General features: G+C 33.3%; 3 protein-coding genes across 4 annotated transcripts; 1 reads left to right on the plus strand and 2 right to left on the minus strand.

Annotated features, from left to right (window-relative positions):
- Positions 1-2,081: 2,081 nt before the first annotated feature.
- Positions 2,082-6,212, minus strand: LOC117790420 (mitochondrial import receptor subunit TOM40 homolog 1). The gene is made up of 4 exons (XM_034629872.1): positions 5,777-6,212; positions 3,938-4,200; positions 3,210-3,627; positions 2,082-2,346 (listed from the first exon to the last, which is right to left on the minus strand). Exons 1-4 carry the CDS (start codon positions 6,012-6,014, stop codon positions 2,207-2,209), a joined length of 1,059 nt encoding a protein of 352 aa, XP_034485763.1. The 5' UTR covers positions 6,015-6,212; the 3' UTR covers positions 2,082-2,206.
- A 1,144-nt stretch (positions 6,213-7,356) lies between these two features.
- Positions 7,357-9,178, minus strand: LOC117783695 (ras-related protein Rab-39B). Its single transcript, XM_034621227.1, has 2 exons — positions 8,796-9,178; positions 7,357-8,065 (listed from the first exon to the last, which is right to left on the minus strand). Exons 1-2 carry the CDS (start codon positions 8,901-8,903, stop codon positions 7,517-7,519), a joined length of 657 nt encoding a protein of 218 aa, XP_034477118.1. The 5' UTR covers positions 8,904-9,178; the 3' UTR covers positions 7,357-7,516.
- A 965-nt stretch (positions 9,179-10,143) lies between these two features.
- Positions 10,144-11,962, plus strand: LOC117793600 (U1 small nuclear ribonucleoprotein A). Of its 2 annotated transcripts, none has more exons than XM_034633963.1 (2): positions 10,144-10,621; positions 11,426-11,962. In XM_034633963.1, the coding sequence occupies exons 1-2, from the start codon at positions 10,269-10,271 to the stop codon at positions 11,721-11,723; spliced, it is 651 nt and encodes a 216-aa protein (XP_034489854.1). In that variant the 5' UTR covers positions 10,144-10,268; the 3' UTR covers positions 11,724-11,962. The 2 variants fall into 2 exon arrangements, with proteins under 2 accessions (XP_034489854.1, XP_034489853.1); XM_034633962.1 differs by having other exon boundaries at positions 10,149-10,621; positions 11,423-11,962.
- Positions 11,963-14,756: the final 2,794 nt, after the last annotated feature.

A 14,756-nucleotide genomic window follows, 5' to 3' on the forward strand; every position in this document is an offset into this window, starting at 1 on the left:
AAATTTTGGGGCTATCAAAGGCTCAATTAATTCATAGTTAAACTGTCATATTAATTTCAGCTAAGGGCAAATATAACCAAATATTTGTAAAAATTTTGTCTATCGATTTCCTAGCGGTTACCAATTTTTGTGCATGTTTATGTTTTGAAATATTGGCTGACAAAAAAAAATTTTAAATAAAACGGTAGAAGCGTATTTGAAATGCACTGCTTTACCGTTTGAGCAGCAGTTGCCTGCTTTGCAACAGTTCACAAGCAGTGCAAGCAGTTCACCTCGAGCAACACCTCTAACAGCATTGAAGTGTTGCCAGAATATCCAAAGCTAAAGTAGTTAATTCAATAAAAATAAAATTTGCCAGAAATTAAAAGTTTTAAAGAAAATCCTGAGAAATAGCTAAGAACATATTAAATTATATTAAATGAAATGCAATATGTTCGTTTAACCTCTTATTGTTGGGTTAGAGCTCGAAACATATCGAATTAAAAAAAAATATACATTATTTCCTCGAAGATTTTCGCTAGTCTGTGGTCAAAACGTTTTATAATGTTTAAATCATGATCAGCATGATTTAAAATTGTTTTAAATTATTTGGCATTTTTGTTTTTATAACCTCTTTTTAAAATTTTGCTATGTCCGTCAGATTTCTCCCATTTTTTGACTCAAGCGTAACAAAATCTTTACTTTCTCAGAATTTTCGAATACTTTTATTAGAATTTTTTGTACGCCCGTAAAAAATACGCAACAGTGAATATATATTTATATTCTTTAGAAAATTGAAGTTTTTGGAAAATTTAGTTTTTAAAATAGCCAAATTTCTAGCTAATGGCACTTTTTTTAATTTTCTTACTTTTGCAACTGCAACAAATAAATTAACTAAAATATTAACACACTAAAATTTCAAAGAGAGCGAGATAGCTATATAAAAAAGAAACAAAAAATAATATGTAAATTTAATATTATATTTAATAAAATAAAACAATTTGTTTTTATGTTTCGTTGTTTGTTTTCTCGCCTTGCTGCTGGTAAATTACAATTCAAGTTGTAGATTTGCATATTTAACATATTTTGCTGTTTTTTTTTTTTAAATAATATTTTTTATTTTATTTAGTTTAGTTTTCCCCACACGAAAACAAATTGATTAAATTGTTTAACAAATTTATGCATGTGTCAATGTAACTAGAAACTAATTTATAATTTATGAATTATAAACTTAAAGCAGTTTGTTTTTGTTTAGCGTTAAACTTAATACGCATTTTTCTTCTTGTTCTTCTTTTAGTTTAGGTTTCTTCTTACTCATTTTTCTTGGTTTTTAGGGAGGAACAATCTTTTGTTTAACGTTAAATGCGCACAAATTCTTGTTCTTTAGGAAGCAACCTTAAATGTTGAATTTAAATTTTTGTTTTCTCTTCTTTTGTGTTGTAAATTAAATTGGAATTGCATATGAAATGGGGGCGGAGAAGGGCACGGGGCGTGGCAGTTCTAATCTTTTTTTTTTAAACAAAAGTGTTGACATGACTTTTAGTTTATTAGTGTTTTTTGTATATTGTATACAGCACAGTGTGTATTTTTGTTGTTTGGTTTGCTTTCTTTTACATAACATAATTTAATTGCTCTTTCTATTGTTTGCTTTAAATTTATCTGCCTTCGCTTTCTGCTGCTTCTTCTTTGACAAATTTGATACACAAAATTCTTTCCACAATTTTGCAGCATTTTCTATAGAATTTCTTTCTGGTTTTAGTTGGTTTTGTATTTTGTTATTTGCTCCCATTGCCTTATGTCGCTGTTTCTTGTCTTCTGGTTGTTGTTTATCTTCTTCTTCTGCCTTATCTTCTTCTGTTTCCTCTGAGAGGGGTAGTTTTGGGGGGGTGGGTGGTGGTAGAGGGCTGGCTTTAGAATTTATACATTTACAATTTCGCAATTTCGGCAAGTTAAAAAGTGTTCAGAAAAAAGTGGGAAATTTTCAGGTCAGAATTAAAACAATTGAACAATTCTTAATTATGCTTGGCTTGCTGCAGTTGTGTGTGTGTTGGTGTGTGTGTGTGTGTATGTGTGGATTCCATGTGGATGCCATGTGGATTCCATGTGGATGCCATGTGGATCCTATGTGGATCATGATGATAATGATGTTACAGTTGATGTTGTTGCTTCTTGCTGCTGTGGATTGCATGTGTGTGTGTGTGTGTGTATTATGTGTGCTTTGTGGAACCTAACCAATCATTAGTCCACAGCCGAGCTTAAAGTTATTCTTCACATGATTCATGCGTCCACTCAACGTAAAGGAAAATGGCAACGGTTGTAAACGCTTTTCCAGCACACCCGAAATATGCCAATTTGAATCAATGGAGCCTACAAACGCATAAGAAAGAGATAGTTAGATAGTTATATACAGTAAAGTGCATTAATTTGTCAGAGTCCACAAAAAAATTGAAAAAATGGTAAACCAAATTCCAAGATAAAACCATAGTTCTAAAATCAAATCTATTCATTATAAGTTTTATTATAAAACTCAAGAAAAAATCAGTATTTTTGATATATATTACTTATGATTATTTTTAAGCATAATAACAAAACTCAATAAATTTGAGGGAAAGAATAAAACTCATTAAATATAATGATTATTTTTTAGCTCAATTTTTTTCCTCAAAAATAATCATTGTTTTATGATAAAAATAAAAAATTACAAATTAAAAGATCATGGTGAAATTGCATAGATTACCCTTAAAGAAAAATTTTGGTATATTTCACGCTCTTTTAAAGCTATATAAAAAAAAAAAGCAAAATAATCATTATTTAGCGTCCCTCATTCCTAGTCCCCGATTTTTGAGTTCAAAAATTTATTTTTTTTAATATTTAGCACGTTATTAGAAGATTTTAAGTGTTTTTAGTCCGATCCTGACAAGATTGGTATCAAAACTCTTGATCCTGACAAGATTGGTATCAAAACTCTTGTTAGGATCAGAACTTTCAATGTCTTAGAAATAAAAGGATCTATTGCTCTTAAAACATAATTTTCGTCTATGCAAGGACTAAAAACACTAAATTTTTCAATTCAAAAAAACAAGAACTAGGAATTGATTTTAGAACTATGGTTTTGTGGTGAAAACATCTTAGAATTAAACGTAGATTACGAATTTGGGTTACTATTTTTAGTGAAATTAAATCGCTACACTCTAATATACAGTTACATTCCACACATGAGTTATATTCACCTCTGAAAACCAAATCCGCTTTGGGTAAATCAATTTGATAGGCAATTGTGGCAACGGATTCCTGCATACGCAAACTTGTTTCCACTTCGACGCCGATTTGTAGTTGCTCGCTGGCCTTTTGGTAATAGCACAAATGGAGTCCACTTGGCCCTAATGTGCCGGACCAAACGGAATCGCCATTCGAATAGCGTCCCAGCGCCGAAACAATGGCTATCTGACGTCCGGGCACATTTGGACCGTATTGATAGGCCACCTCGGCACCGAGGGCGGTGCGTTGTGTTACCGATTGCAGATATTGGCCAACAATAACGCCGGAATTGGTAAATATACTGGGATTGCCCAATGTGAGGGATGCGGTAAAATCATTGCCTCGATAATCTGTGCTCAGCTGTGTGGCCATCACTTTTGATTCCTGAATCTGTAGTGAGTGTAGAAAGAGAAATATATATTTTAATAAACTGTTCCCATTATATCAAAAAAGCTGTTCCCAGTATGTATTAAAGTGTCACAGATGCGTGACGGCACTTTTTTTAAAGCAAAACCACTGTTCCCAGTATGTAAAATGTGTTCCCAGTATAGCTGATAACTTGCAAATGAGATGTTTCAGTGTAGAGCACAAGACAACTATTCCCAACAGATTTCTACGCATGAAAACTGCTCCCAGTATATATGACAAACTGTTTTCAGTATATATGACAAACCGTTCCCAGTATATATGACAAACTTACCTGCGATGCAAACTTGCAACGCAAACGCGACGAAAACTGATGTATAACATTGGCATTCAGATTTCCGGATGGATCAATATCGCCCAGTAGCACCGGGAATGCCTCGGTGGGGCTGTACTGCTTAGTGCCCACATAGGTGGCGCCAAAGCGATAACCACTCGGCACCGTGGTGCTCATGTTGATCGTGTGCGATACCTGAAAATGATTGCTCAGACCTTTGTTCAGCATGATCTTGGCGCCCTCAAAGGTGATGGCCTGTACATCTGTAACAGAGAGAGTGAAAGAGATTGTGAGAAAGAGAGAGAGAGAGAGAGTGAGGGAGATATATCCATATAATATTTGCAACTGATAATACATAATCAAAGAACAACGCACGCATACACACGCAGATAAACACACACGCAAACACATCAGTGTTGCCAGACATTTGACTTTTTTAAAAAAAAAGCTAAAATTGCAAAAATTTAATAAAAAATAAATATAAATATTATAAATAAATCAAAAATAATAATAAATTATTATTGAAATCCATACTTTCCCTGATCTTAATAATACTATCTCTAATTCTAACACTAATATTATTACTATAGCTTAACTAAAAGGTTTTATTTCAGTTTTTTCTGTCGGTTCCGGTATCAGTACCGGTACGTTACGGTACAGCAAATAAATTTTGACATCGAAATAAACAGACGTAGAGGAAAAAAAAATTTTTTTAACGATTTTAAAAATATTTGAATGCAGAGTGTATTAAGAGGCCAAATCATGATCAAAATGACATTCCGCTTGAAAATCGGTTTAGTTTTGATCAAGTTATGACAGATAGAAGTTGGTCAGACCTTTGTCCAAGCTACTTTACAAGTAAAAGTTTTTGTTCAATTTGCCATGATTTTTTACAAAAAAATAAAAGGTCTCAGAATCAAGTTTAAAGGGTTGTTTTTTACTAATTACGATATAAGGAGTTGATTAAAAGTGAAAACTTAAGATTTAAAATTTTGAATTTTTGAAATTTCAAAGGGGGGACCCTTAGCATCGAAATCACAATCTAGTAGAATCTAGAGCAAACTATTTTTTTTTAAGAATTTAAAAAAATTTAAATGCAGAATGAATTAAAATGCCAAATAATGATTAAAACGACATTCTGCTTAAAAATCGGTTAAGTTTTGATCAGGTTATGACAGTTTGAAGTTGGTCAGACTGCGGATTTTGCCACTTTACAAGTCCAAATTTTTGTTCAATTTTACATGATTTTTTACAAAAAAAAATGAAAGGTCTCAGAATCAAGTTTTAAGTGCTGTTTCTAGTCTTCCTACCTTGAATTCCTATGTATCCATGATCTTATTAATACTATTACTAATATCAATACTAATAGTTTAAGATAATATCTATCATATTATGATTGTGTTTAAATAGCCCAGACTTGTATACTTTTAAATATTTAATGTTTGTTTATCTTTTCAGTTCTAATATTAAATTTTTTTTTATAAAATTAATTTAAATTTAATCATTATTTAATTAATTAATTTAAATTAATTTTTTTTGTATTATAAATTACGTTTGCTCAACTGATATTAGTTGACATCAAATAAATAAGGAAGATTGTGCTTAGCTATAAAAGACTGCAAAGTACGCTAGATTAAGCATACAAAAAAAGTGCTAAACTGCCAACACTGACACACAGCCGCATACGCACTCACTTACACACGCACACACACACACACACAGAGAGAGTGAGAGAGAGAGAGAGAGCGACTCCCCCCTCACATGCTTGTAGGTTATGTCATCACAATTGGTTACATTTTTGTATTTTTGTATTGCATTTGATGAATGGAGATTTAATACCTTTGCATTTCTTGTGCAATTCCTCGACAGTGCCGGGATTCTCCAGTGTTTTATCCTTGCCCACATCGCTCACATCGGCCGCAATTAATGCGGCTGCCTCTGTATGCAATTGCGATGATAATGATGATGTTGGTGATGATGATGATGTTGGTTCCGGCAATCCCAAACTGGCTGCAACACTGTTGCTGCGCGCCGTTGTTGACTCGATGCCGGATGAAGCCGCTAGCACGTTACCCATACTGGTTTATTCCAATTAGCCCAAACAAATTTCAATTGTGTGTAATTTTTTCAAATAGTTTTTCTTATTGTTTTTCTATGTGTGACCGTCGAAATTTTTAAGTGGCACGCGCTGTATTTTGAGGTATCGTGTGTGTTAGACACACTACAAAAAAAAAGACTGCTTTTGACAGCAAAGTCGATATCTCATATGTTTTATATCGATAGCATGCTGGGATCGATACTTGCAAATAGCAAGCGCAAAACAAATGCAAAACAAACTACAATATATCGATGTTGGTGCAAATGAGGTCTTGCGATAGATCGATAGCTGGATTTTTTGATATATTGTGCAGCTGCTGCCAAACAATTACTCGATACTTTTCACATTAACAGCTGAGCTGCCACTACAGTGCAGCTGTCAGTAGTGCCCGCCTTGCCGGACTGTTTACTTTAAAGCGCGAACCACTGAAATTTTTGTAAGCAACACTACAACAGCAAAGTTTAATTAATAACATAGCAAACAGAAAAAACAAATAATATTTTGCGATAGTTCAATTTTTGGAATTTATATGCAGCTGCTGACAAACAATCACTCGATACTTTCCACTATGTCAGCAATGCCTGCCTTGCCAGACTGTTTACATTTTAGCGCGTACCTTTGAAATTTATGTAAATAACACTACCACAGCAAAGTTTAATCAATAAAAACGTTTATATTTCAAGTTCAAGTATATGTATAATTTTTTGTTTATACATGCACATATATATAGAGTTATTTCATGTATAAGTCAATAAGAGGAGCACAAAACTCTGCCACTTATAATGCTGAGAAAATAAACGATTTAATCAAAAGAGTTTTTTTTTTGGCTGTTTCGGTTTGCGGAGGAAATTGCAAAAATATATATGTATATATTGGACTAAACTATGAGTCATCTAATTGGCCAAATCATCGAATCATCCATCAAGTCATCAACGTTAAACGATGTAAATGTACAAATGTTTAATTACTCGCAATTTGTTTAAACTTAAAAACGAAACTATAAGTAGCTGCAATACACATACATTTATATGTATTTATGTACAAATTAACTTGCACTTTATGTGTTTTTGATTTTTTGGTGCGCTATTAAAAACGAGTCAACAAATAAAGACAGCAAAATTATAAACATCAAAAATAAAATGGTATCAATAAAAAATAGAAAGAGAATTTAATATACACTTGGTCAAGTAATTGTTTTGCCAAAAATAAATAGTTTACATAGGTGTTTTTCTTTTTAAAAATAGTTATTTCTTTTTTTAAAATAGTTCTTAGAACCAGAAGCAATTTTAATAAAAAATAAATCAATTTTGTCTGTTTAATTTTGACAAAACAATTACTTGACTAACTGTTTATGGAGATATATATAAAGAGACTTGTCGTCAAATGGTAAGGAAGCAGCAAATTAGTAAAAAAAAAAAAAAATAAAAAATATATTAAACTAAATGTAAAAAGAGGATTCCCCTTTTGAAATCCGCATCAAATCAACAGCAGGACGATTTCTCTGGCTCAGCGACAACGAGATTAAAGTCCTGACTGTTGGGCCTCGCAAAACCGGACTTGATGCCATCCCAGCCATCCTCGGCCTTGTATTCACCGGACCGTATACGGGCGTACACCTCCTGTGTGACCATCCGGAAAGCTTCCTCCACATTGGCGCCGGTGCGCGCGGAAGTTTCAACAAAATGCAAACCATGCAATTTGGCAAACACCTGTCCATCCTCCGTCGACACCTCACGATGTCCGCCGGCATTGACCAGATCCAATTTGCAGCCGACCAATGCAAAAACCGGAACATGCGGCTCAATATGGCGACGCGCCTCCATCATCCAAAGTGGTATATGCTCAAAGCTGGCATAATTCGATATATCATAGACGAGTAGAACGCCAACGGAATTGCGATAATAGGATTTTGTAATTGAACGGAAACGCTCCTGTCCGGCCGTATCCCACAGCTGCAGTTTGATCTGTGTGCCATCTTTCATCTCAATCAGGCGGGCGAAAAAATCAACGCCCACTGTGGGATCTGACAGCTAAAAAAAATGACAGAAAATTCAAATATTGATTTAAATGAAATTAAATATATTCATAAGTATTATATATTAATTGTATCTATTCATTTTTCAACCTTATCACAACAAAGCCGCTTGGCTAACTTAAAACAGCCAAAAATATCGTTTAATTGATACAAACTTGAAGAATTTAAGTCAGATTATGGATAATATAAAAGAGATAGTGTAAAGCAGCAAAAAGATTGCTTCGACAGACGTAAATGGCTGATTAAGTATATATATTAGTTTGCAACGAGCTTTTCACCAAAAATGTTGATCCAAAATCGTTATCGATGAACCCTAATATATATACTTTATATTGCTGCTTCTGCTTATTTAATACATTTCAATCGAATACATAAAAACAGTTTTTAATTAAATTTCTTTACTATCAAATAACATTTGAAATTTAAAGGGCGCGCTGATATGTGCCAGACGTTGCCAGACCTGCTAGCCGTTTGTCATTGTTGTTTTTGCGCTAGGAATTGCATTATCAGTATCACACACACACACATATATATGTACATACATGGACAGAGGCTGAGACAGTGGAACTTAAAGATTGATGCTCGCCTTTGTCTCTTTATAAAACGCTGTGCGCTACTTAATTATGTAATTATTATTATTATAAATCGCACTTGACATACATACGTATTTAAAGCAATATATATTTATATGTATATATGTACAGTGGTGCATTTATAGCGCATACCTCGGCAAATTTTCCATCTGTGAAGAATTTGAGCAGTGAACTTTTGCCCACTGTGCTGTCGCCGATTAATATTAAACGAAATTGATAATCAAAGATTGGCTCAACCATTGTCTTTGCGATTTGTTTAACAATTAACTGTTTTCTTTTGTTATTATCACGTTTAATGCGCAAATTCACTTATCGTCCTGTCTTTTTCTTTTTTTCCTTTAAAATCTCCACGCCCAACTATGACCAATTGCTTTGGGGGTTGTTAATTCGCAGTTGAATTTGTGGCACAGTATAAATAACTTGCTGTTTCTCTTTTGTTTATTAAATTTAACTAAACTCAGCTGCTCTGCTCTGTTTTGTTTGTTTTTTTTTCTAACGCGCAGCTATTACTCTATATGTGTGTGTGAGTATTTACAGGGCTGACAAAAGATTACTTGTACTCATACACATAGTGGCAACGCTGCGCATAGAGCACTAGCGCGTATTTAAATTAAGCATGGATTTCTCGATTTCGTACAAAAAATTTTAAATTTATTTATTTATTAATTTAATAGCTAACTTAATAATAATAAAATTGTAGGATAGCTTTTTACATGACTATGGCAGCAGGGGCACTCAGCTCTAGGGCTTTATTTAATTCAGCTCAATTTAATTTTCATTAAATTTAGCTAATTTTAAAAAGAAAAGAAAAATCAATAAGTGAATCCTTTTTTCACAACACTTTATTCACTTACTGTATATTATATAATATATATATTTTAATTAAAAAAAAAAAAACTTGCTTCCCAATTTTATAATAAAAAAAAAAAAAAACAAAATCAAAATGATTAATAATCGTTTTTATCTCAAAAGATATTCTTTATTTACGTACTTAATTATATTGTTATAGTACATCGATTATATTCTTGGCAGCCACATCTGCCCTTCGTAGTGTACATTCATTGACTTTGGTGCCGTATATAAATAGTTTAATGGGAAGTGGACGATTAATTTGATTATCTTGTAAATTCAAAATAATATCATAGAGAAGCTTATCGGTGAGTTGCTCACAATCATTCAGATGTAACACCTGCAGTTTGCGACAGGCAAGGATCAGTCAGAGTAGCATGGAATCAGTTTCAGATTTGATTTTGATTTCAAGAATGAACAATTTAGTCGCGAAAACACAAGAATAACATAAGAATAAAACTACTTGTTTTTATAGCTTAAACTGCAATGGAACTGGCCATAGCAATTTTAAAATTTATTTTGAAAATTAACTCTGAAATTAGCCGGAACTAGCTATAAAATAGCTAAACACAGCCAAAATAACAGCGAATATATCGATATACTCTCGCCTATCGATATAATATTGCATGGCAAACATGGCGACTGTCAAATAAAACGTTTGCTTTGCACATCTCTAAACGTTAGCGACAAAAAAAAAATAAAAACCAGCATTTTTCTTCTGTCGAAAATAAATAGAATTGAATTAAATAAGCAAAAATGGATGTACGGCCAAATCAAACAATTTACATAAACAATCTGAACGAGAAGATTAAGAAGGAGGAGCTAAAGAAATCGCTCTATGCGATTTTCTCACAATTTGGTCAAATTCTTGATATTGTGGCATTGACAACATTGAAAATGCGTGGACAGGCATTTGTTATATTTAAGGAAATTGGCAGTGCATCGAATGCATTGCGCACAATGCAGGGATTCCCATTCTATGATAAACCCATGCGCATTGGTTACTCCAAAACCGATTCCGATATTGTGGCCAAATTGAAGGGCACCTACAAGGAGCGACCCAAGAAGGTGAAACCGCCAAAACCGGCACCGGGAGTCGATGACAAAAAGTATGTATTAAATAAAAAAGGCCTGTTTACACTGACAGCGAAGCGAGCGCGAAATAAAAAAACTACATATATATTAAAAAAAAAAAAAAAACAGCGAATAATGTATAGCATATATATTTTTGATCAGTTACAATAGCCGAGTCGATTTAGTCCTGTCCGTTTGTTTCAACACGTCAATCTCAGAGACCATAAGAGCTAGAGACTTTAAACTTGGTATGTAGGTTCCTGAATACCGTACGCAGATCAATTTTGTTTTTATTTTTGGATCTGAGCACTATATCATATAGCCGCCATAGGAACCTTGGGTCGAAAATTAAGTTTTTGTATGAAAAACTTCTTGGTTTATTAAGATATTTTAACCAAACTTTAAGAGTATGCATCTGAACTAATATTACACATTATGTCCAAATTTTGTTGAAATTGGTCTAGTATATCATATAGCTGTCATAGAAACGATCTGTCAAAAATCAAGTTTTAGTATAAAAAACTCCTTTGTATTTCAAAATATCTCAACCAAACTGATAGAATATGCATTTAAGTTGGTGCTATACATCCTGAAAAACTTTAGCTTAAATCGGACCACTATATCATATAGCTATCATAGAAACAATCGGTTAAAAATCAAGTTTTAGTATGAAAATCTTTTTGTTTTTCTGAAAAATCTAAACGAATCCCAAAGAATATGGAACCCCTTTGTTTTTGTATGGAGTTTTTCATTCTGCGGTTGTTTCGCTTTCAGTCTAAATAGCTTTTAAGCATATATAGTAAATAAAATATAAATTAATTTATTTCAATCTAAAGCAGGGACAAGAAGAAGAAGCCAACGAGCGCAGAGAACTCGAATCCAAATACACAAACTGAGCAGCCACCAAATCAAATTCTCTTCCTTACCAATTTACCGGAGGAGACCAATGAAATGATGCTATCCATGTTGTTCAATCAATTCCCCGGATTTAAAGAGGTGCGTCTGGTGCCAAATCGTCATGATATCGCCTTTGTGGAGTTCACCACCGAACTGCAGAGCAATGCCGCCAAAGAAGCGCTCCAAGGATTCAAAATAACCCCAACGCATGCGATGAAAATTACTTTTGCCAAAAAGTAAAGCAACAACACATTTAATTCATTAAAATATATATGCTTTATATATATATATATATATAAATGTCACGCTGTCTGTGCGTATCAAGATTTTTGTATTGCTGAAACAGATTTAGATTTGCTTAAACCAAATCTGAATCTGTTTCAGTAATTCCCCAATTGAATGCACAGCAGACACTCTTTTTTTTAAACAAATACTAATTTACACTTAATTAGAATAAATAAAACTGATGTACAATCTGACTGTGGCATATCTTTATTTATAGCATATTTTGCTTAATTTACATTGTTTACAATTTCTTAAACATTTAACACAATCCAGCGACAGAAATTTTAACACGGGGGCTCCGCACACTGCTCATTTTGCTCGTGGTAAGCAACTTAAATGCATATTCTATCTGATTGAATGTCTCAAAAACAAAGTTTTTCATACTAAAACTTGATTTTTGATCGATCGTTCCTATGACAGCGGTGGTAGTGGTTCGATCAGAATATAAAACAAACTTGATCTGCGTATGGTATTCAGGAACCTACATACCAAGTTTGAAGTCTCTAGATTTTATAGTCTCTGAGATCAACGATTTTTAACAGATGGACAGTGCTAAATAATAATATTACTCCAATAATATAACTTTATTTAAGCTAGGGTTATTGCAATTTTGACACAACATAGATAATTACATAATGAACATTTCAGCATCATTAACTCAAAATTCTTCTAAATGTACATCGATTATATTTCTGTCATACACATTCGCATATAGTAATTTGTATATATCGACATTGGTGTTGGGCATAAATAGTTTAATAGGAAGCGGACGTTGATTTTGATTTTCTTTTAGTTTTAAAACAATATCATGAAGAAGCTTGTCTGTGATTTGCTTGCAACCACGAAGATCTAACACCTGCAGTTTAGGACAGGCAAGGATCAGTCGGAGTACACCATTATCCGTAATTTTCTTATTATCTCGGATATCGATTTTATTCAAATCTTGCAAGGTGAATAGTGCCTCTAATCCACGATCGGTGATCCCATCGCCAAAAATCACAGTCAGTGTTCGCAATGCACTCAGCTTCCCAATCTCTGAAAGGATTTCGGCACTATTCCACTTTCTATAAGGAAAACCTATTTGGAAATGTTCCAGCTGCTTAGACTTATACTTCGCCAGCCACGTCATTAACATTGGAGGCAAATCACCCGCATAATCATAAATAAGTAATTCTAGTTTCTTAAGGTTTGGTATCCTTGCAATGTGATGATAATCAGCAATTTCGGAATTATCGTACATAATAGAGAGAGTCTCCAAAGATCCACAGAGATTGTCGTTGATGAGCTGCTCGAAACATGGGGAATTCAGAGTAAAGCTTGGTATGTGCAATTCCTTAAGCATCGGTAGCCTATTAAATATTATATTCAAGATTTCTGGACGCCGGTCGAAGATTCGTACAGCCAGCGACTCAATAGACTTTGGTAAGTAATGTAAATACTCTGCAGTTATCATGTCATTAAAAGAAAGATCCAGTTTCTTAAGCTGACTCAAATGCTGGAGTTCTTGTAGATTCTCATCAATTGTTAATCCTCTGCCGGAAATTACCAGTGACTGTAAATTAAGGCAGTGCTTGCTAATAAATCTGAACACATGATCGCAGTGAGAATTTGGTATATATCCTACAATTTCCTTAACATTACGTCCGGAAAGTTGAAAAAAATCACGGACTTCCCATGCAGTCATTTTACCTAAAAATTTATATTCGATACATTTGTCTAGTATCGGCGACATTTCCTCATAAATGCTTCGAAAACGATAACAGGTGCGTGCAAATCGAATGCGATCAGCTATAGATAATTCTCTGAATATATGCTTCAGGCAATCATCGTTCAATTTCATAATGGCAGCACTTTTCTCATTGGTATCCACATTATCCGGTTTCTCCGGCAATTTCTCGGCATCTGGTTGAAGCCAAGTATAACTTGGCTGAACTGTTATACGCCATCCACAGACATCATGAAATTCTCTCCTCAATGCTTCGGAAGCATGACGGGGATTCCCAAAGACAACGTAGCCAGTTCTTGTTCCATTTCTACTTCTATTTTCTTTTGAAAAAATATGCACCTCTTCAACGCATCCAAATTTCTCGAAATACTGCTGAATATGCTGCTCGTCAATCACTTCTCCGATATCCGATAGAAACAGTTTTTTCACCAACACATGATCCTCCGTGTAAGCCAATAAGTAATACTTTTCTTTAGACGCGTGCACAGACATTGTGGGCTAATCTTTTGCTGATAAGCTATTAACGTTTTATATCAAGCTGCAGTAAAGAAAGTCAAGTAATAAATAAATAAGTAAAAAATAATAGACAAAGCATACCTTTATTATTTTGTTTATTTTAGAATCCTGCGTGTTTTATGCGCTATAATTATACAGGACATAAAACCAAAGACTTAAATATTTCACTGATATTTTCTTATTTCAGTCCCAGACTGTGCTTCACAGTTTATTATATTGATATCAAGCTGCAGTAAAGAAAGTCAAGTAATAAATAAATAAGTAAAAAATAATAGACAAAGCATACCCTTATTATTTTGTTTATTTTAGAATCCTGCGTGTTTTATGCGCTTTAATTATACAGGACATAAAACCAAAGACCTAAATATTTCACTGATATTTTCTTATATCAGTCCCAGACTGTGATTCACAGTTTATTATATTGATAAGAGTTATCGATCGTTTCTGGGAAGTTATTCATTATCAAATCGTGATCGATTTCTCACACAGATACGAATCGACGAATGGTGAACTTTCTAAAACTTAAGGGAATTTTTACCACAAATATCTAAAGATTTTTAAGAAATCTGCTTTTAAAATTAACCTTTCAAAAATCGTAGTTTTTTATATTTCGTGTAAAATTCCTAACGTACTTTAAAAGACCCTTAAGTTTATTTATATCTTTGAATATATTGAAACAAATATATATGAATAATTAAACATTTTTTATTGTTATTTATTAATACTCGACTTAAAGCAGCTGAATA

Source organism: Drosophila innubila, chromosome X, assembly GCF_004354385.1.
Source record: "Drosophila innubila isolate TH190305 chromosome X, UK_Dinn_1.0, whole genome shotgun sequence".
Taxonomy (NCBI): Eukaryota; Metazoa; Arthropoda; class Insecta; order Diptera; family Drosophilidae; genus Drosophila; species Drosophila innubila.

Bases quoted from the DNA above. Each gene is read 5' to 3' on its own strand.
- LOC117793600 (XM_034633962.1), top strand. From the start codon at position 10,269: ATGGATGTACGGCCAAATCAAACAATTTACATAAACAATCTGAACGAG. The intron at 10,622-11,422 runs GTATGTATTAAA...TTCAATCTAAAG, and splicing joins CCGGGAGTCGATGACAAAAA to CAGGGACAAGAAGAAGAAGC.
- LOC117790420 (XM_034629872.1), bottom strand. From the start codon at position 6,014: ATGGGTAACGTGCTAGCGGCTTCATCCGGCATCGAGTCAACAACGGCG. The intron at 3,628-3,937 runs GTAAGTTTGTCA...CACTCACTACAG, and splicing joins GTTGCAAGTTTGCATCGCAG to ATTCAGGAATCAAAAGTGAT. The intron at 2,347-3,209 runs GTGAATATAACT...ATGCGTTTGTAG, and splicing joins AGCGGATTTGGTTTTCAGAG to GCTCCATTGATTCAAATTGG.
- LOC117783695 (XM_034621227.1), bottom strand. From the start codon at position 8,903: ATGGTTGAGCCAATCTTTGATTATCAATTTCGTTTAATATTAATCGGC. The intron at 8,066-8,795 runs GTATGCGCTATA...CATTTTTTTTAG, and splicing joins CAGATGGAAAATTTGCCGAG to CTGTCAGATCCCACAGTGGG.